We start from the raw sequence: 23943 nt of genomic DNA, 5'->3' as shown, positions 1-23943 counted from the left end.
TATAGGTATAAATAATATTAATTATTGGAAATTCAATTGAATTTTTATTCAAGACCGTTTCTGTAGTGTGATAGGAGTGTGTTTTTTAGAGTAACGAATTCCATTTATTATCAATTAACTATCGTATTTAGATATTATATTGAAATAGAAATATTATTAATATTAAAAGAAATATTATGTTGAAATAGTGAAATATAATTATTCTGTTTAATTTATAAAATTTGCATAACAGGTAACTATATGAATATAAACTTTGTTTTTAATCGTTTTGTTCGTAATCCATGATTAAGTGTAGTGTAACACTTTTTGGGATAGAGACATAACTATGCCTCTCATTTTTATGACTAAATAAAATAATTCACCGATAATTTGCTAACAATAAGTCAGCACGGACTATATTTAAAGTGTTTTAAACTGGTTTTTGCTAACACACGGTTCTTGTCCTGTAGCAACATATTTTCGATATAAAATATGTCAGTGTCGCATATCATACATACCATACATACATACATAAAATCACGCCTCTTTCCCGTAGGGGTAGGCAGAGACCACTTCTTTCCACTTGCTACGATCCTTACATACTTGTTTTGTTTCGCTACGTCCACTTTCATTATTCCTTTCATACATGCTCTCCGGCTTAGGATACTCTTGACCTGGCCTTTTTTCAAGACGTCCCTGATTTGATCTTGAAACGTCCGCCTAGTATCCCTTCCAACACTTTCATTCACAATGGCCTTATACACTTTCTTCATCACATACCAATACAAGATTTCTTCTTTTAAATATAATACTATATGAAATTGAAGTTGCAATATTGTACAATCGATGTAGAGAAGTATTTCGTGTGTAACAACCCTTATTACAGGTTAAAATACCATAGTGAAGTATGCGGATACGCGTCAGTGAGTTGTCAATTAATACATATTATAGTTTTTTTTTTATAATTTATTTGCTTCCTAGTTCATTCGTAAGTCATGAAAAGCCGTTCTTTCGTTATAAGAATTTCTACTGAAGAGTTTTTGGTCGAATGTGAGAGTCTTCTTATAGCTTGCGCTGTAATCTCGGAAGAGTTTTTTTTTTAATTTGGAGAATAAACGAGCTGTTATTAAGTGTCCGCCGCTTTTCATTTCTTACCACACCATAGGAATTATCTTTTGCGAGTTACTACATATTATTTGGAAGTTCCCAGGAAAAACTGCGCAAGGAATTGATGAAGCTGCCCATCTGTTTGTACCTACCTTCTGTGAAAATAAATACTTTCTAAAGTCATATTTACACAAGACACTTTTTTATGACAATAAGGGACGAGACGAGCAGGACGTTCAGCTGATGGTAATTGATACGCCCTGTCCATTACAGTGCAGTGCCGCTCAGAATTCTTGAAAAACCTTAAATTCTGAGCGGCACTACAACTGCGCTCGTCTCCTTCAGACAAGATGTTAAGTCTCGTTTGCCCAGTAATTTCACTAGCTACGGCGCCCTTCTGTCCGCAACACAATACTGGCACTTACACATTACTGCTTCACGGCAGAAATAGGCGCCGTTGTGGTAACCCATAATCTAGCCGGCATACTGTGCAAAGGGGCCTCCCAATTATTACACAAAACAAAATGGGTTTGAAAAATTTCAATGTTCTGATATACGAGTACAAACATTCGAAAAAAAAAGAATGTAGTTTTCATCAAAAACTAATTATTTTAAGTTATTATAAAACTCAATGAAACAATTTCACCAAAATCTGTTCAGAGGGTTAGGAGGAGTATATACAAGGATGTATAGATAGGGTTTAGAGCATAACAAACACAAAGAATGAAAAATTTTACGTTGCCAACGAAAATTGAACCCTCAGGCCTGTTCCTCACGAGAACACAGACCATTCGATCTATGGACTGGTAGATGTGAAAGGAATTTTATTTTGAGCTTCGCTGTCGCCTCATTTAAAAAGAGACAAAAAACTAAGCGCCATGCACCGTTCTAATTATGACGAAATATGTCGGTGTTCTGTAACGGAATATCGTAAACGTTGATATATTACTTTGAACGGAACTTCCAAATATTATGTTTTGTATTTATAACTTATGTCCGAGAATCATTAAGAGTTCCACTATATTAACATAATTCTAACTTTAAAATAAACAGAGGAAAAAGTATTTTTGATTTAATGTATAAAATGGTAATAAAATCTCTTTAGTTGTCTATTTGTGTCTGAGATAATATTAATTAAAAAAAAGGTTAATAAAAAAATCTATCATTCTTGTCTAAGCTGAATAAAAAAAAACAGCTGAAGGTCGATAATCGAATGTTGCACATCTTTTAAAAGAAGAACTACATAGGTACCATGTGAAAAAAGTTTCACTCAAAAATCTCAAACCATGAAGGTTCTATGTCAATTCCAAGAACCTATTACAATAAAACGGCAATTTCATACTTTAACCCCTATTATAAGTAAATAGGTATAATGCTTTACTTATTCATAAAATAAAAATATAATTTAATAAAATAACTTTTTCAAATAACTCTTCTTCATACTAGAGCGCCCGAATTGACGCACGCACACATACACACGACTTACATGGCCAATAAGCAATCTTGGGGTGACAAATCTATTGAGTGCCACGCCGTACGACACCGAGACTGGTCGCTGTGCGAGCTAAATTATCTGGGCTACGCTATTCGCGTCGTCAATTTGGTACATAGCGGACTGTCCAGAAGTATATTTGTATATATATATATATATATATATACATATATATATATATATACAAATATATATATATATATATATATATATATATATATATACAACGGCACTTTTTGGTAATAGTATATTTAATATGGCTCCTCAACTATATAATAAACTACCAGCATCATCAGAGGACCTAAACTTAAATATTATCTCTTTTAAAAATAAAATTAAGGAATTTTTAATGGTGAAGAAATATTATTCAGTTAAAGAGTATTTAACAGACATGAATATAGTCATTAGAATAAGTTAATTCAGATATTTCAAATTAACATTTTTACTATTTGTTATGTTTTTAAAGTGATAACCCTCACTTCTAGGAATAATACACAAATAAAATTTGAAAAACTAAATTTTATGAACGATGCGGGATTCGAACCCACGACCTCCGGCGTTCCGTGCCTGTGCTCTAAACCACTGAGCTAACCGTTCGATTACCGCCTCGTTATAAAATTCTGTTTGCTTTGTTCAACTCTCAGGTTGTGGCTTCATCTACAGGATCTACTTTACAGTTGATAACCTGCTCAACCCCAATACTACTAAAGGGACCATATCAGTACATACAAGATGACAAAAAGTCATCGAATAAAATGGCATATAATGTATTATCATCATCATCATCATCAGCCGGAAGACGTCCACTGCTGGACAAAGGCCTCCCGTAAAGATTTCTACGACGATCGTACCTGCGCTGCCCTCATCCAACGTATTCCGGCGAACATGATCAGATTGATGTCGGTCCATCTTGTGGGGGACCTACCAACATTGCGTTTTCCGGTACGTGGGCGCCATTTGAGGAATTTAGTGTCCCAACGGCCATCTGTTAGTCGAACTATGTGCCCTGCCCACTGCCACTTCAGTTTCGCAATCACTTAGGCTATGTCGGTAACTTTGGTTCTACTACTCCATTGCCCACTGAGCGACCATGAGCTTTCTCATAAGGTCCATAGTTAGTGACTACATATATAATATATACTGTAATTAAATTGAGATAAAATTGTAAACTTTGAAATAAAAAAATATCGGTTGAGTTTACATATAAAGTTAGAGGAAACTTTTTCCCCAATCTGTTATTATAAATGAGAATGTATGTTTGTTATGCTTTCACGCCTACACAAGCATTCAGCAATATTATTGTGTCCTAAAAATTTTTTTGGGTACAATTGGGTGGTTTACAGTTTACAATTTAAATATGTATGAGTAAAGCACGGTATTGGACACCATATAATAAATTATTATCTAACTTGATGATAAAATACTTTAATATGCTAATATCTCTGTTTGTGTCTTCCTACTAAAAAAATATGCAGTTTTTGTTATATGAATAAAATTCCCTGTACTACTATATAGCTACTTACTTATAAACCACAGAACCTTATTTTTCTTATGAAAATACGGGACGATACGAACAGGACAGCTGGTGGATGGTAATTGAGATTGCCCATTACAATGCAGTGCCGTTCAGGTTTCTTGAAAGGCCCAAAAATTCTGAGCGGCACTACAATTGCGCTCGTCACCTTGCCCAGTAACTTTACTAGCTACGGCACCCTTCAGACCGAAACACAGTAAAGTTTACACATTACTGCTCTACGGCAGAAATAGGCGCCGTTGTGGTACCCATAATCTAGCCGGCATCCTGTGCAAAGGAGCCTCCCACTGGTAAAACCTTATCTACGCCAGTAGTTAGTTTTAGAATTAGCAGTTAATAATAACGCCAGATGATCTATCCGCTCACAGAGCACTGGATCTCTGAAATGCGGCCAGCTCTGAGTTGCAAGCGGTCAACTGGTTCAAGCTAATACTGGGGTGCGCCAGACCAGAGATGACAGCAATACTCCATATGTGGCTGGAACTGCGCTTTGTAGAGCGCTATGCTAATGTGGGCCGGCTTGAAGTATTACCGTGCTCTCTCTATATATTATAATAGGTACTTATAATAAAACTTGCCCCAAATCTTGTGCGGTAAAGGTGACGGGCCTAAAGGAGAATGACCTGTATAGAGCTTATATAGAGCTTCGGCCACGTACAAATATTTTTGTGTCTCGATAAATGTTAGCATAAAATAAAGCTTGATAATTCTCTTTTCATTCACAAAAATATTTTTCTGGTTGTAATCCCAAATTCAGAGAAAATCAATTTTAAAGAATGTCAGGTTAGGTTAGTTTGTTAGGAAGGTAGCGCTCGTTTGCATGAACATTTTCTGCCTATGGTGGGTACCTACCTACAGAGTTATTCTACTCTGAACCAATTCACCATTTAACCACCTGGATGTGTGGTGGTCCTCCACAGTGCGGTTTTCAAGGAGCTTTCTTCCACGTACTACAAAGCTGTGGAATGAGCTTCCTTGTGCGGTATTTCCGGGACGATACGACATGAGTACCTTCAAAAAAAGCGCGTACACCTTCCTTAAAGGCCGGCAACGCTCTTGTGATTCCTCCAGTGTTGCAAGAGAATGTGGGCGGCGATGATCACTTAACACCAGGTGACCCGTACGCTCGTTTGTCCTCCTATTCCATAATATAAAAATATGATGTAAAGAGTGCTGTAAAAGCCACGTATACCTTTAAATAGGTGACTAATCGTTTATAAAAGTAAGTAGCTACAATACTTCGTACTACGAAGTTAATTCATAATAAATAACACTCACTGGCATAGTTTCAGCATATATGGAGGAAATATAATTAGTATCTCAACTCGACGTATAAAAAAACACAAAAGAATGGCATGGGATAAAATAAAATTCAAATATTTACTGTTGCTAATTACGTGTAGGTATTTAGTTTAAGGTATTACTTAAAGTACTCTCTATTAGTAAAAATGACACTGAATGAAACGATAGACCCACCACACGACGAGTTGTTTCGATTAAATTTTAATTGTTTTATGAGATTTATTCCAAAAAATAATCGATCTTTTTAAATGTACTATGAAGATGCCCTTCTCAAACGATTATGATTAAATTAATAGCGTTAGATAAAGTATCTACTTCTAAAATACTGGGAATAGGTCCACTTAATTTTTGGTCCAAAATTGTAAAAATGTAATTTAAATTATCAAGTATATTTTTGTCTGACACAACCATGGCACACAATAAAGCACACCATCTACTGCGATTGCCAAACTGCCTGCCAAGCGTGGCGATTATGGCAAAACCCCACAAACATGACAAACACTGGAAATCTTTGCGGGAGGCCTTTGGCCAGCAGTGGATGTCTTCCAGGTGATGATGATGATGATGATGGTAAACCATGGCGCATGTATGGTCCGTCTCCTTTGCCGTGTTTTCTTCCAGTTGTATGAAACATTTCATGCAAATTTCCTTCCTCGAAATTTGCTTTTAAATTTGTGCAGTAAATCTACTGTAATCTAGGCTATAAGATGGATCATCTTGTTGTTTGTTTTGGCAGGTAACCTTGTCAAATCCACCTAGACACTACACCATAGTTCGACCTTAAATTACTAGCTTACCACTTACTGACACTGCATCAAAAACAATTAAAACATCAACTTATCATTGATAGTCCAAGAAAACCAACAGGAACAACTATTCTTACTTAATTATACTATCATTCAATCAACTTGTTTAAAACTAATTCCAAAGACGCGTCCAATTAAATCAACTAACTAAATAATTATTGCAATTAATGACCCACCTCATATATCAGTCTCTAAATAAATTCAACTCCTGCGCATTGACACGCCTACTACCACCCCATTGGCTTATAGCTAATTATATCTTCGTTACTGTCTTTTAAAAGCTATTTGCATCGCTTTATCTTGAGCAATCCAATCAGATCCTTAATATAAGCGTTTAGAGTTTAAAGTTTATTGACCACGTGTTAAATGTAGCATACGAAAATGTCATCTGTAAAGACGCCCATTAGTCGAAGCTTTCCATCTTCATTTCAATAAATGTTTGCCAGATGTTGAACTACAGCAAACACTCAACTTTAATACATTGGTTATAAGACTCAATTTATATCCAAAACCAGGTGAAGAACAGTAACATTTCTATCAGAGCTCTTTCAGTATTCGTATGTGACAAAAACGCATCGTTAGGTCTCAAATTAGTTGAAAATATTGCTTCTGCTGTGACGCTTGTAAATCAGTAAAGTCTTTGTCGGAGTAGCTTTTGTATGGTGAAGACGTGAAGTGCTAGTATCGAAATAGGATTTGAAGTTTCATTCCGTTTTTAGTTTTGTGTACATAAAAAAAATTACGATACATTAAGCTGTATATTGATAGGAGGAATAGTAGCCGAAGTAATAATGGATGAAGAAGTAATTGATGCAGTTGTTGATAAGGTAGATGAAACAGAGACGGTTAAAGTTGAAACAAAACTGCCCTTCTCAATAGATAGCTTACTGGCAGATAAGTTTGAGAGGAAAGAATTTGAATGTCGTTCGGATGAGGATGATAGAAGCAGTGTTTCAGAGCAGTTAGATGTGGAGACTTCTTGTGATGTTGCAGAAGGGAGCAGTGATTTTCATCAATCAGGTAATGATTTTATATGTACTTCAAAATTTTAAATTAAGGTTGCTATTATATATTGTGTCCTTACACTCTACATAATAAAAAATCCCGAACGGATACGACTTAGGTACCTTCAAGAAAAGTGCATACTCCCGCCTTGAAGGACGGCAACGCATCTCTTAAGAAGTTATACTTCTCTTGTATAGAAAAACAAAAATAACTTCAAAACTTTTAGTGACATGTCTACTTGCTTGACTATATGTGTTGTGACGACCCAAATCTTAGCCTTATTGCAATACTGTTGCCCCAACATGAGAAGTTAAAACTATATTGAATACAAGCCGCTATATGACTCTGCCGTCTAAATTACCATTGTTACGTACTACCAGAGTCACTATCTATAATAAAATTTTATCACTTCATACTGTACTAGATACAAAGTATCAGATTGACCAAAATTAGGCACTAGTCCTGCCGATTCTGTTGCCATAATAAAAAAATATATACAAAATGTGTTATGCTCATATTTTACGTTGTGTGATACTTGTGAAAATAATTTCACATCAGTCAGCTTCTTGTTCACATGATACGGAATAATTACAAATTTACTTAAATTGATTATTATCTATTTGGTTTAATCTAGTTTCTTATTTGCTCAATTACTTATTTCAGCACTTCTTTCTAAGAAGCGTACCTGTGAAAAACAGCTCTTTCTTCAGCTATCGCTTCCTGTCCATCTGTCATATAAGTTGAAGGCTCTGATACGGCTAAATACAGGCACTTGGCATTTATGCTGCCTCCCTGCTCGCCAAATCATGTTTGAATATTAGAAACATTAAATTTTTTCTTTTAGTCATCGAAATTGAAGGAGTTGACCTGATCCATGCCTGTGCGTATAAAAACCAGTGTCTTGGATAACACTAGGCACTTTTTTGAAGGTTCTTTTCTATGGGCTTTCGATGAGATTTTGCATATGTGTGTACGATTCATTATCATATCGTTAGACTTATATATCTTTAAGCCATCAACCCATGAACATAAAGACTAGCTGCTCAACTATTTCTTCTACATGTGATTGATATAACGGCTTTGCATTAATATGTTTATGATTAGCATTAATTTTTTAGAGTTTCCTTAGGAAATTGTGGGTTTCAGAAGAAATTCATTTCTATTGAAAATATATATTAGTTAGATTAACCCTCAGAACAGTCAGGACATTTTATTCTTATTTGTGAAAGGTTAATCCAAAATAATGTTATCTAAATAATATATTATAACAATAAATCTAATGTATCATATGAAAACAAAACAAAATTTGTAATGGTTTTGACTACGTCAAAATTATTGGTACAAAACAAAAAATTTGCAGACATTCAAACTTTTGGGTGAAATCCGGATTGGCTATAAATAAAAAGGGTAGCTAAATTGTAATATGAAAAATTAAGTGTATAATGTGATTTAACTTATTTCTTGTCCTCGCGAATTGAAACGTCTTTTTAGAATGTGGATTTAATTGAAGTAAAACTTCTTAACCAACTGGACGACAATGCAACGGAAGCGGAAGTCCGTTACGGCAAGATGGCGGCACGCTTCTGTACCATCCGGTTTTTGGTACATTATTAGGACAGTCAAAGGGTTCGAGCCCATCCAGCCATATTCGTAAATATTCAATAACAACGTCATATTAATATGTGGTACCGAATTAATAATCTAACCTTCAATTTCTTATTTTCAATTATTTTACTTAAGTAAAATAAAAGAATGAAAAAGAGTGAAAATTTTCAAGTGCACACGTATGTTGTGTTTTAGTGTTTCAAATAGCGTTGTATAGAACGGAGGTGATCTATCATGTTATGTAGCAAAATAATCTTAGAATATATACATCACTAAAAGATTTTATCTCAGTAAGGGCGTTTGACATAACGCACGACACATAACAGGTTAATGATTACGATTTGATTTAGAAATCGGCTGTAAGGGACCTCCACGAAAGTACACTCTACTCTCAAAGATCGGCAACGGATCTCATAAGCCTCTGATATCGCAGACGTTCCTGGGCAGCAGTTTTAATATGCTATCGGGCAGGAGACTTCCAGTCCGTCCCCTCTAAAATAATTAATAATTGACCGATAATGTTTTGGATTTAAGTACATTATGATTTTGAAAAAAAAAACAATTGCGCAGTTTTTTGAAACGATGTTAGAATAGCCAAAAGAAAAAAATGAATGCTTTTCTTCTTTATAAAAATTTTAATAATGTGATAAAAAAACTCGGAAACCAGAGCTTATATCTGGCGTCTTAGTCCACGCGGCCAAACTGACTTGAAAGTAGTAGGTAGTTGAAATGACTGATACAACTTTACCCCTACTACGCGGTACTCCGCGGCCGATTGTAATGCGACAAATGCGACATGCGAAATAAATATGGCAAAAAATTTAAGGCGAAAAGTTTCACTTTTAAAAATTATGGTTAAGGAGTAGTTGAAATTAATGATTCAACTTCGACGAAACAATTTGAGGCGATATAACAAAAGCTTAACTTTAATAACTAGTCTTTATTTTTGTGATGGAAAAACAGCCACTTAAAAGTTTCAGGAACATACTAGAACTGTTCGAATTTAAGGGCTTTAATGCACAAAAAAATGTTTTTGTCCACCTAGCTTGTTCTAGGCTTATTTCTGTTAGTTCTATTATTTCACAACAAAACAACAATTAGGTACCATCGACAAACTTGATTCATGATCATGCCATTGCTCCCATTACCACTTACCATTTGCTAATAATTTTTGTAAAATAATAAATAGAGTGAGGTTTATATTTGCACGAAAAAAATTGTGTGACAATTGTTGGACTGTCAGTGCCTAATAAAATGATAATAATTTCTTAGGAAATGTATATTCAAACGAATTTCGACCTACTTGTATATTATGACTAGGAAAATAAAACCTTTAAGTTGGGTCACGATTAAATTTTGACGATAGTACATACCATGGGACTCAGTCCCCCAATTGAAGATACAGTAGATAAAACTAAGAAATACCTTTTCACATAAAACTTAATTTCATTCGTAATAGGACTTACAAATCAGCTGTTGAATGTACGAATATGTCTCTCATTTGAAAATTACTCAGGCGTAACAAGAACGAGGGTATGAAAACAACACAGCCACTTTTTATTTTTTTATTAATTTATTTTACGTCCATGGATGCTAGTCCTTCAGTCGGCATAATAAAAAGGTGACACAGCGACTTTGTGGAATCAATTACCAGCCACTGCTTTCCAGAACTGATACGACTTAGGGACCTTCATGCAACGAGCATACTCCCAACTTAAGGGCTAATAACACATCTCTTGATATTACTTGAGATTAGTGCTGCGGATGTGTCAATGGCGATTGCCTTAGACACTTCCCATCACTTAAGCCTCTAGGCAATTTGCCCCCTCTTATATAAACAAAACACTAATTGATTTCGTGTTTCTTAACCTTCTGTCCATGTGTACGTACCCTAGGAGTAACCTACGGGAATATAGTTAGGTCCCGTTTGAAGGACAGTTTATGTTCATACGTATCATTTACTTTTTCTATACAACTTTGTATGTCCCAACAACATTGTGCTTAAAGACGTATTGCATAATATTATGTAGATCAACATTCTTTTTTGTTATGTGGTTGAGTTCTCATGACAGGCTTCTTCATGCTCGCTTATATACCACTGCTTGCGGCAGCGACGTGGGGCAGGTCGTTCCCTTCTCTAAAACATGGCCGCGAGAGGCGATCGCTGGTCCTTGCGTCATTCTCATGAACGGGTGCTATTTGTGGTGGCTGGATGATCCTGGACAAAAAACTCTTTTTTATGTTTTTAAAATTAAAGTTATTATACTTTTATAATCGCTAATAAAATGCTCGCATAATACCTTCATATATTTATTATTTACGGTGTGTGGATTGGTGCATCTACGCAATAACTGTTGTTTTTTACTTTTAATTTACATTTCCTTTTTTTACTTTAGGCATTGAGGAGTATTTTTCTATTATGACTTTACATAATATATTGTAATTGAAATGATGTTTAAAACGAGTGGCAATGAGCTATCTTGACACTTCTTCTCATTAAACCTTTTCAAAGAAGAAAAGAAAAGAAAACTTTAGAAACTCATAACCCATAAGTGCGATTTCATTCACCGACATGAATAAAGTGATTTTGATTTGACTGTACTAAGAAGTTATTTAACTATTTTTATTTTATGTGAATACCACATTAACTTTAAATGATTTTATAACCTGCGAAGCGTAAGGAATAGTTTTTCAACACATTAATAATAATAGAAAAAATAACCATTTACAAAACGCAATAATTCAACAACACAAAAATATCAAATGTTTGAAATGGGAGCCTGAAATCGACGCCAACAAAAAATGACTACAGATAAAAGATGAATAATTAAAAAGTATAAAAAGTCGCGCGACTTCGCGCCTTTTCGCCCCATTGAAGTTTCTGCCATGCTTCTGTTCCGCCATCTTGTTTTCGTTTTGGCGCCAATTAGCTTCATGTTGAAAAATGTAGATACTATTATTTCTGAATTAACTAATTGATTGATGATGCAAACTACGAAGAATTAAAACTTTTTAATACTTATGTATTTAGCATTGTCTGCAAACAATAACAGTTGGCATGCATAAATTATTGATTACCTACGTATCTTTGTATAAAACGTTATTTATAAGTTGTTGATACATCAAAATTATTGTATGTTTTGTGATTATTGTATTACTTTAATATCGTTGCCAATTATGCAACCTACAGAATACATAACATATAAATAAAATTTAATTGTGTGTATGAATTATTACGATTGTAGAAGAGAGTGTTAACATAAACTGGTTTTTAATTTAAAGTGGTTTATTTCAGCTCATGATAACAGGTTTATAGCTTGGGCAACCAATATTTTAGAGCAAGAATATGGGTTTCAAATAAAAAAATATTTGATACACGTAAAAGTTTTAATTTATAAATTAAAATTTATTTTAGTCACAAATATAGAAACTTATTAACTTTTGATTGATGAGTTATGAGGTGTATGATGTCGCTCTGCACCACAATGACGTCACTAATATGGCCGTCTAGCCCTATCACAAGGCGCGAGATTATAACTAAAATCGAACAAGTCGCGTGTAGTCCGTCGTTTAATTTTGTTTTGAATTGAATGTTATCCTCAATTAAAACTAAAAGTAAGTAAAGTAAGAGATATATTTGTGAGGTGAATCATACGAAATACTCACTTCGAGTCTTTTAGTCGACTCGTGTCGATTTCACCCAATCAAGCGTTACACAACGGAGCGTGACGGCTTAGTGTAATTCAATACACACACCAAAAGCAACTCACAGTTCCTAAAGAAGTTTTCAAAAATGTAACAATACGTGATCCTTCCTTGTTTCATGTTGCAATAACCTTCAAGAATTATATTGGTTGATAATGTTAAGAAAACAGTATTGAAAATCTAAAGTCCCATCGCTCCCGAAAAGAAACAGTAAATATAGTTCAAAGATATTTTTGAGAAAATAAATATGTCAAATATAATAAAAATATTTATTATATTTTATTAAAATAAAAATATTGTCAATTCTGATCCTTATTATAATTCACCTGGCGCCTGTATTATGTTATAAAAACGACATCCGTTCGTTACAAAATTTCATAACATAAATAATTCTTAAACTACCTCATTATTTTTTCGTAATCACCCAATAAATACCTCAAGTAGTACTAACACAACATAAATCCGGTAGAGCAAATTTACTACAAAAATCGGTTCAGAAATCGCGCTTCCAATTATCTGCTTGTATATTCTTCAACAAAACATTTAACACACGCAGACGACGTGATGTCTCATTTTCTAAATTTGTTACGAAAAGATAAATCTTCTCGTCTCTTGTTAGCTAAATCCTTCTCCTCCGTAATTACTCACTGTTAAAAAATAAAGATGAAACGAAACTGTCTCGGATTCGTAATTTAGTAAGTGGTTGGAGCTCATTAAAAAGCTGTAAATACATTAAAAAAGCGGATGAGGAGTTTCTGAACGCAATCCTATCTGTCAAAACGATAGTGACAGCTTTATTTTTTTATTTATGAATTCGGATGCTTGGAATATTGAATCTTACAATGAAGCTTTAAGAACTATAATTGTATAAATTTGTCATTATGATGGGATTATTATTAGTCAGTGGTTAGATAGTTTTTGGCGCGAAATAAAGACATTGGCCGGTGACAAGTGAGGATGTATTGACATTAATTGCTGTACCAGTGTTATAGCATTAACAAAACGTGTAACGGCCATGTTCTAATTTCAAACGGATGGGATAATTTTAAATCACTAATTAATTTACTGGCTACATTATTAGACCAGATGTGATATATTGGTAAATACAGTAATGTGGGAACCCAAGTTATTCATGGCATGCTTTTGTTGAAGGTTTAGAAAGCAATTCATGATTTCTAAATTGGAACTATTTGACAGACTTAACTTTTAACTCCTTATATATTTTTTAACTGAAGCTTATACAGGTTTTGCGGTTGTTATTACTACTTGTCTCCATAAAATGTTATATTTATCTTGGTTTATTTAACTGCAAGTCAATCGAATTGGTAATTTAGTATTATTTGAATAATGTTTTATCATTAATGACCAAATTGATTTGATTAAATACTTATTTTATAATTGCAATATTTTGTTAAGTTTTCAACTGTGTAACTTCCTTTATAATCTATATTTTAAGTACTTATCAATTACAATATAAGTTGTAACAACAGCCTTTTTTAAGGAATAAGAGGATAAACTAGCATACAGGTCCCATGATGCTTGGTCATCACCGCACACCTATTTGGAGTGTGTGCGTATTTTTTATTATTTATCGTATATTTCTGATAACACTGCGCAAGAAATTTCGTTTCTGCTGACAGATGGACGGAAGGACAGTATAAACTTAGTGATGAAGACCGTTACTAAACATTAATGAAGTCCACTTAAATTTTTATCTTAAAAACTACCAGTTATACATGATTATTTGGAGAAAAATCTAAATCGAGGTCTATACAAACAAAAAATTTGGTCACATTTAACTAACTCATTAACTAATGCGGAAACGGTATTATAACAAACGGACGCAAGAAATCATCACCTAACCACCATACTCAATAAACAGCCATCTCTAAATAATTAGCGGCAATTTATCAACATGTCACTCTACGCGCCATCTTGAATTGCTTCCCGCGTTAATGAGCGCGCCAAAATAAACGTCAAAGTGAACTAAGCGTGCGTTCTGAAATCAGTTTGACTAATACATTTTCATTTTTGAAGATGGCTATTAAATATCTTAATGATAATTTAAATGATTTTATTTACAGCGTTGGTACCTATTAACAAAAACTCCCTACGCAAAACATTTTTTTTTTTCAGATTTGCTAACACACAATAGTTTTGAGATCGTAGATTTTTTTCACTTGACAATGGTTCAAACTAAATTAATAAACCAATAAGGAGAAGAAATTCGATATTTAACCGACTTCAAAAAACTATTCTCTCAGGTTCTCAATTCGTCAGAATTTTTTTTATGTTTGTTACCTCAATACTTTCGACTGGGTGAACTGATTTTGATAATTCTTTTTTTATTTGAAAGCTGGTGCTTCCCGAGTGGTCCCATTGTAATTTTGTCCAGATCTGATAATGGAATCCATGAGAAAACCATAAAAGTTTTAAATTTTGCCATACGTATAGCAAAGTGAATGATAAATTTACGAATAACTCAATATCGCGCCAACCGATTTCGATGATTCTTTTTTATAGGAAAGAATATACTTCAAAGATTGTAATTTTTGGAGTCGGTGTCATCCAAGATAGGTTTGCTTTGTTACATACATAGTAATAGGTGAGATGTGCTTGAGTCGTGAGGAGGCGAGAGGCGAGAACGGGTTGCGGCGGAAGGACACCGATTCCAAAATTAACAAAAATCGTAACCAGAATAAGATTAATTAATTAGATTGTATAAAAATACGCAATTATTTTTATACTTTTTAGTGCTCATTATATCAATTGTTTTGGAATAGTGTTTTTGAAGGTGGTTGCTTTTTTGTTAATTTTTTTTTAGATTGGGGAGGGGGGGGGGGGTGTAGCGCTGTGCCAGGAACGGAGCTGCGATACAACGTCAAGTAACACTTTAACAGTCGGTAATTGGCTATATTCATCTCTGGACTAGTACACCTCAGTACCAGATCGAACAGTTTAGCCGAGATCAACACAAATACTGCTCGAATTGTCGGTAACCTAGCACTCTATGACCGACTCGATCACTTGTGCGTAGAGACATCGCTTTATTGCTTATTCTTCTACTGCATTAACCAGGAGGAGTGTTCCAAAGAACTGTTTGCATTGATTCCTGCTGTCGAATACCAACTACGCAAGATAAGCCATAAGCTTGGCTATTATCCTCACCACCTGGTTTTTAAAGAACATTCTGCCACGTAGGTACAATCAAACTGTGAAATGAGCTTCCTTGCGCGACATTTTCAGGATGATACGACATACGTATCTTCGAAGCAAAAGAGCGTACACCTTCCAAAGACATCAGCAACGCTCTTGTGATTCACCTGATGTGGGAAGAGAAAATTATTATTAGCTAGAGTTCATCTTTTTCTATCAGAACCCAGCTATCTGATTCATAAAGGAGCACTGGCTTAGGCACGGTTTTGTACAGCAATATTTATAGATGTCAGGGTGGAATTATATGATTGTAATATCTACTAAGTGTAATATAAGTCTACTTCAATGTGTGGAATCCGCCATCACCGGCCGGCAACGTTTCTCTTGACCCCAGGTTTTGCGGATGTCTAAGGGCGGCTGCCTCACCACTCTACTTGGCGTGAGGTTCTTGCTCTTTTGCCCGCTCTTATATAAAAAAATCACATTAGTTAATTATCCATGTAACGTAAAAGCATAAAAGTAGATTGACTGCACGATGAGTATTGTTAGTGTGTTTGCTTAACTGCATGGAAATATAAAGGTTACATTGAAAGGATTTATGAGGAAATTAATGAAGTGAATGGGGTTATGTGCATCCGTTTATGTGCATCCAGAATATTGTTGACAAGGCGTCTGCATTAGAATCGAGAGCCTTGCATATAATTTGAAACATAGAATGAAACAGACATGATAGAGCAGTGCGGAGAAAAAATAGAGAAAATAACAGGTATTGAAAAGAAAATATTGGGATAGTTTGGTCGTGTAGAAAAAATGTAATTAATATGACAATCAATGTGGAAGACATTGTTGGCCAGGTCAAAGGTACTACAAATAGATAGTGATGGATCGGGCTGTTTTGATTAATGAATTCACCAATTATGTTTATGTTTACACAGTTTAATAAAACACTGATTGCGGAATCTCACAGTGTTATAATTACACAGTAAGTAAAACATCGGAATAACTAATAAACTTGGAAACCTAGGTTGAAGGATAGATTTGCGCGTCAGGCGTCTATATCAATCTCGTCAATAACGAGATTGAGTTCCAAGAATAGTCCTTTGTTACTAAAATAATTATGTGAATGCAAACGCCACAAGAGCATGTGTTCTTCGATCAGATACGATTAAAGTTCAAGGGGGGAAAGAAACAGTTAGTTATCATTTGTGTTTAGTATGGTCAAACATCATTGAATATGCTAAAATTAACACTTCTAGGACACAAAAAAGGTTGGAGTTTTTTATTTTCTGGAAATCATTATTATTTATTATCACATAATTACATTTATTGACGTAATAATTGATGTAGCATTGCTATTTAGACAACATTTTACATTTGTTTAAGTCTCACGTCAATACGGTTTTTTTTATTTACTGATATTATAATACATGTAAAGTCAACAAACAAAACTCATGTTGGGTTAAGGGGAAAAGATAACTTGCATTGATATAATGTTTATTTTGTTGATAATGGGAGTTATTAGCGTAAATATCGTTTATAAATTGTGCATAGCGTTATTTTTTATCGATGATGCAAATGGTAGAATCTGAGCAAGAATATCAAGACTGTGGTAAATGGAAGTTAGTAATATCTACCTTACCCTCGGGGAGATAGACGTGATTCATATCAGCCAGAAGACGCCCACGTCTGAACAAAGGCCTCCGCCCAAGATCTCCACGATGATCGGTCCTTCACTACCCTCATCCAACGTATTCCGGTGATTTTGACTAGATCATCGGCCCATCTTTTGGGAGCCCTACCAACACTGTGTGGTAGCGGTGTCGAAAGCCTGGTTAGGGAATCTCCATTCTCAGCACACCCTGCTCCGTGGCTCATGTGGATGCTACCATGGCCAGCACGAGCGGGGCCGCCGCGGCCGGGGCCTTACAGTGCCTGTTGTCATTTGGGGAGGTTTTGCCATAATCGCCACGCTTGGCAAGTGATTTGGCGATCGCAGTAGATGTTATTTCTTCTCGAAAAAATGCTGCTGCCCATCCTCCGTTCTATGTATTCTTTACGCTCGCCTCTTACGACACCCACGGAAGGAGATGGGGTGGTGTTATTCCGGTGTGACACCACTCGCTCTAGGCGTGATTATTTGAATGTAATTAATATTTAATTTGTTTATTTATGATTGATTCAGGATGCAGTTCAAGAGGGAAACGCGCAAGAACAGCATTTAGTGCACAACAAATTAAAAGCTTAGAGGCTGAGTTTGAGAAGAATAGATATCTGAGTGTTGCTGCCAGAGGGCGCTTAGCTAGGCAGTTGAGGTTAACAGAAACCCAGGTAATTAAGTTAATTTTGATAAAAAATTAAAGTATTAATGTTTTAGCGTCTCGTTGTATATTCACAACAAGAAGCAACATTAAAACTTTAATTTTTTATACAATCATGAATTCTGTAATACTGAATTAGTATGATTTAGGGAATCTCTTGATCTCTGGATATTGCGAGGGTCCATGTGCGGGTGGTTTTTTTTTTTAAGCAAAAGGAAGACAAATAAGCGTACCTGGTCACCTGGTGTTAAATGATCACAGCCGCCCACATTCTCTTGCAATACCAGAGGAATCACAGGAGTGTTACTGGCCCTTAAGGAAGGTGTACGCGCTTTTTGTGAAGGTACACATGTGGTATTGTACCGGAAACACCACACGTCAGCTTTGTAGTACGTTGAAAGAAGCTCCTTGAAAACCGCGCTGTGGAGGACCACCACACATCCAGATGGTGGGGATGATATCCTAATTTGTGGCACGTCGTTTAAAAAAATTTCGTATTACGTAAAAACATTTATACTAATATACCCTTTCCATTCCAGATTAAAATTTGGTTTCAAAACCGACGAACGAAATGGAAGCGAAAATACACAAACGACGTAGAAATCCTGGCACAACAGTATTACAACAGTCTTGGTATTGTTACACCAAGGCCAATGTTTGTGGGTGATAGATTATGGATTTTCAATTACCCAAACAGATTACCACAATGGAAAGTTTCAAATATAAATGCACATGGCCATTTGATAGATAGAAATATCTTTCGCAACTCAAAACCAGAGTACACAGTTCCGCCTAATGAAAGATTTTTGAATTTAGAACGCAGCCTAAAAGTTCCTCCGCCAAATCGTCTCGTAATGCCAAATTTTTCAAACATGGCGGCATCGCGTTTAGATGTCTATAGAAATGGTATTCTAAATCAAAATGGGCAAGAATCAAATGTGGATCATTTAAGAAGATTGGAGGAGAATTTTAGTATTTAATAACTGATAATAATATGTTAGTCTATGTTTAAGTTTAATTTATGGAAATATATTATATTTAAACAAAATAAATGAATAGTGTTTTTTTTATAATATAAGAGTGTTTTAACAAAAGAGTAAGTATCTATTAGATTCTTAATGTTAAATTAGAAAGAAGTCAATGAAGACTTATTGGTTTTAATCATCTTTAGAGATTTTTTAAATTTTAAGGCTACCAAGGTTAGCATAACTAGTGATCCTGAGAGTGTTTGGTAAAAGATCAGATTTTATTTCGTCACTTGATGGTGCCTAAGATTACTGCCACCTAAACTAAGCTCACCCCTGCACCAGGCCGGTCTCACTCCCCGTGTAGGTATCGAGTTCGTAAGTACGTGGGGCAGCCTCTACACAGTAGGCCAGCCAGTAGGGACTCATGAGCGAGTTTTGTTGTACTTCACCGATCCGATCGATCTTTTAAAAATGAAAAAATAATAATAAAGCAAAGCATATCATCAAACAGGTCATTATGATCCACATTTAAATTTTTTAAGCTTCTTAAAGATGCTGTTACAATCTAATTTAAAGTGATAATTATTATAATGTAATTATCATTCATAGTAGCTACCTATTTATTTCCTAAATAGCATATACTTATTTTTTTTTCTTTTTGTATTCTGCGTCTTGTCAATCTGTCTTTCAACAATGATCCATTAAGCTGTCTGAAAATGATTGTATTTTGGCGTTGTGTTTAGGAGCGGCTTTTACGGTGAGAAGTCTCTCACTTCTTTTTGTCCACAAATCATGCTGCTAGTCCCTGAATACAGTGGCGCTTCAGCCTAGTGAATTTAAGGCTGCCAGGATCCTGAAGTTGATAAGCAAGTTTGTTTCTATGACTGTTAAGTCTAAACTTGTAGCTCTTACTGTACTTTTCTATTTCTTGCTTAATGGTTTCCAGTTTTATGTATGCGTACATCTGTTTGTTGTTAACATGCCAAGGAATATTAAGCATGTTTCTGATTGTTTTGCTTTGGAACCTCTCCAGTATTTCTATATTACTTGTGTTTGCCGATCCCCAGAGATGAATTCCATATAGCATATACTAAGTAGGATTGACTATGTCGTGTTCTTCCAAGGCATACATTACTATCTTTAATTAATGTAGGTATGACAACGAAATAATATTGATTTAAAATTGCGATTACATACCTACCTATTTATATTATAGAAAAAACTGAGCTATTTTTATAAGATGACCTTATACTAGGTAGGTATAGTTTTAGGAAATGAAGTCAACCCTAATGTCGTCAGAAGAGGTAAGAGTCACGCGATAGAAAGAGAGGCAACTTCTAGGTGAATAAAAATGTAGGTTAGTAGCGCTGTGTGATCTGAATTACACCTTATTGTATGACCGCAAGAGTCCCTATTTCTGTAATAATTGATTTTGCGGAGTGAGACTTCCGTACTTGTACTATTTGTGTATTTAATTTATTTCTATTTATTTTTTAAACGTGATAAAATGTAATATTATGATCCCCCTAGAGGCTACAAAAAGGATCTTGCATTAACCGTGGTACTGTTTGCGAGATAATCTGAAGACAACATTTTATATAATATCTATAATTAGATATAATATATATTGCATTGCTTTATACTTTACGTTGCACCACTATTGCGACTATTAGGCTGAGACTTTACTAACTTAAACTTAGCTAAGTTAGAATAATATTTCATTTCGTTTTTATAGTCATTTTTATACAGCCTTATATTTTAGACAATGGAAAAGTCAAGTTCGCGTTTTATCACACTCAGCTAAGTATCACGTAAGTAAAGTCTGGGAAAAGTCTTAGTTCGCTTTACAGGTCTCAGCCTTAGTGTTTTATGAAATCCCAATAAAGTGAAGTTTGTATGAAACGCGTGTGCATTAAGGCGACTGGTATCGTGAAAAATCACCTTTAAGGGCCCAATGCTCTGCAATCAGTTAGCTGGGAGATTTAAAAAATATAATATGTTAGGGACTCATATGTAATCTCCAATCCAAACATTTAAAAACTTTGTAAAACATAAAATATCACATATTAAAAATGGTATTGGTAAATTTGTCAAACCATCGAGGTACCCCCTTAAGCACGCTTTGGGTGATTATTATTATATGAAGATTTATAATGATTTAAGAACTGCTTAATAAAGTAAGTATAAAATAGTCAGAAAATCTGATTTATAATATCTGGTATCGATAATGATATATGGGGATAGATGGTATTGGTAATTTTCTGACATTTAGGTAAATTGAACTTTAATCGATTTGGTGGAAAGTATTAAGCAAGGTTCAGCTTAGACTGGACGTTTTTGAGGTAAGGCCTGTCTTTTATATACGTTGATACATAGTAGATCTAGGAAGATATAGCACGAGTTACTTACGCAGAGTCCAAAGAGTATGAACCAGAAGATATATTTTATAAATTGCAAGTATTAGATCGTTTTTTTTTAAATTTTAGTAAAGATAAACAACATATCAATATTTATGCACATTTATTAACGGTATCCTCTTTAAAGGTAGTACTGGTTACCGCATCCAGTGGATCCAGCGATGGAGACAACACCACCAGCTGGCAGATCACCAGCGAATCTCACAGCACCGAGGATTGGCACTTGTCCGTTAATCATGGTGGTACCAGCAACTGGCATCTCACCAATCACTGACACTTCGCCGATACCCTCACCCCCGTACGCACCGGCTAAGGGTCCCGCACCATAACCTCCATAACCAAGAGCCCGGCTATCAGCGGCAATTTCTCTCTCTGCAGCCCATACTGGGTTGTATGCCCTTCTTTCAGCGGCAATCTCTCGCTCTGCAGCCCAGACTGGGTTGTAAGCCAGCCTTTCAGCAGCGATTTCTCTCTCAGCGGCCCAAGTTGGGGCATAAGCCAAACTCTCTGCTGCGATTTCTCTTTCAAGAGGAGCTGCATATGCCCGTCTTTCTGCAGCCCATGCTCCTGGGGCGTATGCCATTTCTGATGCCAGTTCTCTTTCAGCCCACAATGAGTTACATCCAGCTCTATTTCCAAGACCAAAGCCATTGCCGTAGACTGCTGGTCCAATGAGAGTGCTGAAGGCATTCTGAAAAGAACATATTTTTAATTAGCTGAGTTTATAAGAGTTATTCTCCAAATCTTGTCTCATGAAAATCTGTGGGAGAAACCCATAAGTCCAGATTACGAAAATGGTACTTGTGTCTGTATTTATACTTAAATAACCTCTATTAGTTTCCAATTTTTTTTAATTCTTCGTGATAATGTTTCTTCTTCATATAATAGGTAAATACTAATGTATAACCTGATGGAAAACCAGCCGCCTGATTTTATTGTGACAATAAGGGACGAGATGTGCAGGACGTTCAGCTGATGGTAGTTTGATACGCCCTGCCCATTACAATTTACCAGTGGGAGGCTTCTTTGCACAGAATGCCGGCTACATTATTGGTGCACAACGGCGCCTTTTTCTGTCGAGAAGCAGTAAAGTGTAACCGTTATTATTTAGTATATTGGTCTGAAGGGCGACGTAGCTTGTGAAATCACTTAACATCTTATGTCTCAAGGTGACGAGCGCAATTGTAGTGCTGCTCAGAATTTTTGGTTTTTCAAGAATCCTGAGTTGCACTGATTTGAAAAGGGCAGGGCGTATCAATTGTTATAAAAAAAATACACGAAAGTCTCTGAAAGTCTTACCTGCGCCAAGAGTGCTTGGGCGCACAAAACAAACAAAATGGAGAACATGTTTGTATTGGTAACGATTGTTTACTCAATAATTTTGTAATTTATTTCGGTCCTTATATACGTAGGCTGTACGAAGGAGTTGATTAGATTTTAGAGTTCCGCGGGCGTTGTGAATAAAACAATTTATTAATTTGTATTTGTAATACGTATTTGATGAGAATGGTATGTAAGTTTGTGGGGTCTGGTGACGGATATTGGTGATCATTACATACTGCTTGCACGGCATGACCTTCCCGCCAAGACTGTGGTGAGCGTCGGGAATAATAATAATATTGACACACTTTTTACACAAATTATCTTGCCCCAAGTTAAGCATTTATAGCCTGTGTTACCCCAATTAACCCAATGTAGGTCAGTTCAAACTGCTAAATATGTAATATTATATACTTGCTTTCTATTCTCATTTGATGGCTTAAATTAATTAAAAAACGCACTTTGGAGGATCCCCACACACCCAGATCGTGTGTATGATATCCTAATATGAGGCATGTCGTGCAAAGGTGGAATTCAGCGACAGGAATCAGCTCAAACAGCTCTTCAGAACACTCCCCGTGATAAATGCGGTAGAAGACACACAATGAAGCGACGTCTCTAGGCAACGCCAAGTGATTCATAGAGCACTGGAACTCCGACGATTCGAGCAGCTTTGCGTTGCACACGGTCAAATGGTTCGGGCTCAAACTAGGGTACGCCAGACCAAAGATGATAGCAATACTCTGTATGTGGCCAGACTTGCGCTTTGTAGAGCGCTAGAATGTGGGCGGGCTTGAAGTATTGCCGTGCTATTCTTCAAACCCAATTTGGCTTTACCTTCCAGATTCCAGCCCGCGGTTTTCCGCGGCAATTTTTGCCAATTGGCAATCACTGGAGATTTCGAGACCTAGTATTCCGATACTAAGCGAGGGTTTAATGGAAGTGTTCTGGAAAAACGGTGATACGACAAATAGGGTGTGCTTAGGGTTAAACCTGCAAACTTTAGTATTCTGTGGGTTAAATTGGACAAGGTTCAAAAAAGCCATTCCGCGACCATTCTAGGACTCCGGAGGGCATCTCCAGTATGTTGGAGGCGTACAACATATCCTTGATATACAGAAGAAACAGTGTAGGAGATACATAGAGGGCCACACAGCCTTGGGGAACTCCAGCGTTCACGAGCTTCGGGTCTGAACAATACCCGTCGACAACAATCTGTATGTTGCGCC

At 35.7% G+C, this 23943-nt stretch overlaps 1 protein-coding gene across 1 annotated transcript; it reads left to right on the top strand.

The window, feature by feature from the left end:
* Positions 1-6819: 6819 nt before the first annotated feature.
* Positions 6820-19026, top strand: LOC126968347 (homeobox protein MSH-D). The gene is made up of 3 exons (XM_050813331.1): positions 6820-7240; positions 17874-18019; positions 18549-19026. Exons 1-3 carry the CDS (start codon positions 7012-7014, stop codon positions 18987-18989), a joined length of 816 nt encoding a protein of 271 aa, XP_050669288.1. The 5' UTR covers positions 6820-7011; the 3' UTR covers positions 18990-19026.
* Positions 19027-23943: the final 4917 nt, after the last annotated feature.

Source organism: Leptidea sinapis, chromosome 15, assembly GCF_905404315.1.
Source record: "Leptidea sinapis chromosome 15, ilLepSina1.1, whole genome shotgun sequence".
Taxonomy (NCBI): domain Eukaryota; kingdom Metazoa; phylum Arthropoda; class Insecta; order Lepidoptera; family Pieridae; genus Leptidea; species Leptidea sinapis.
Note: the sequence above shows the minus strand (reverse complement) of the source record. Positions and strands in the feature narration are given on the sequence as shown.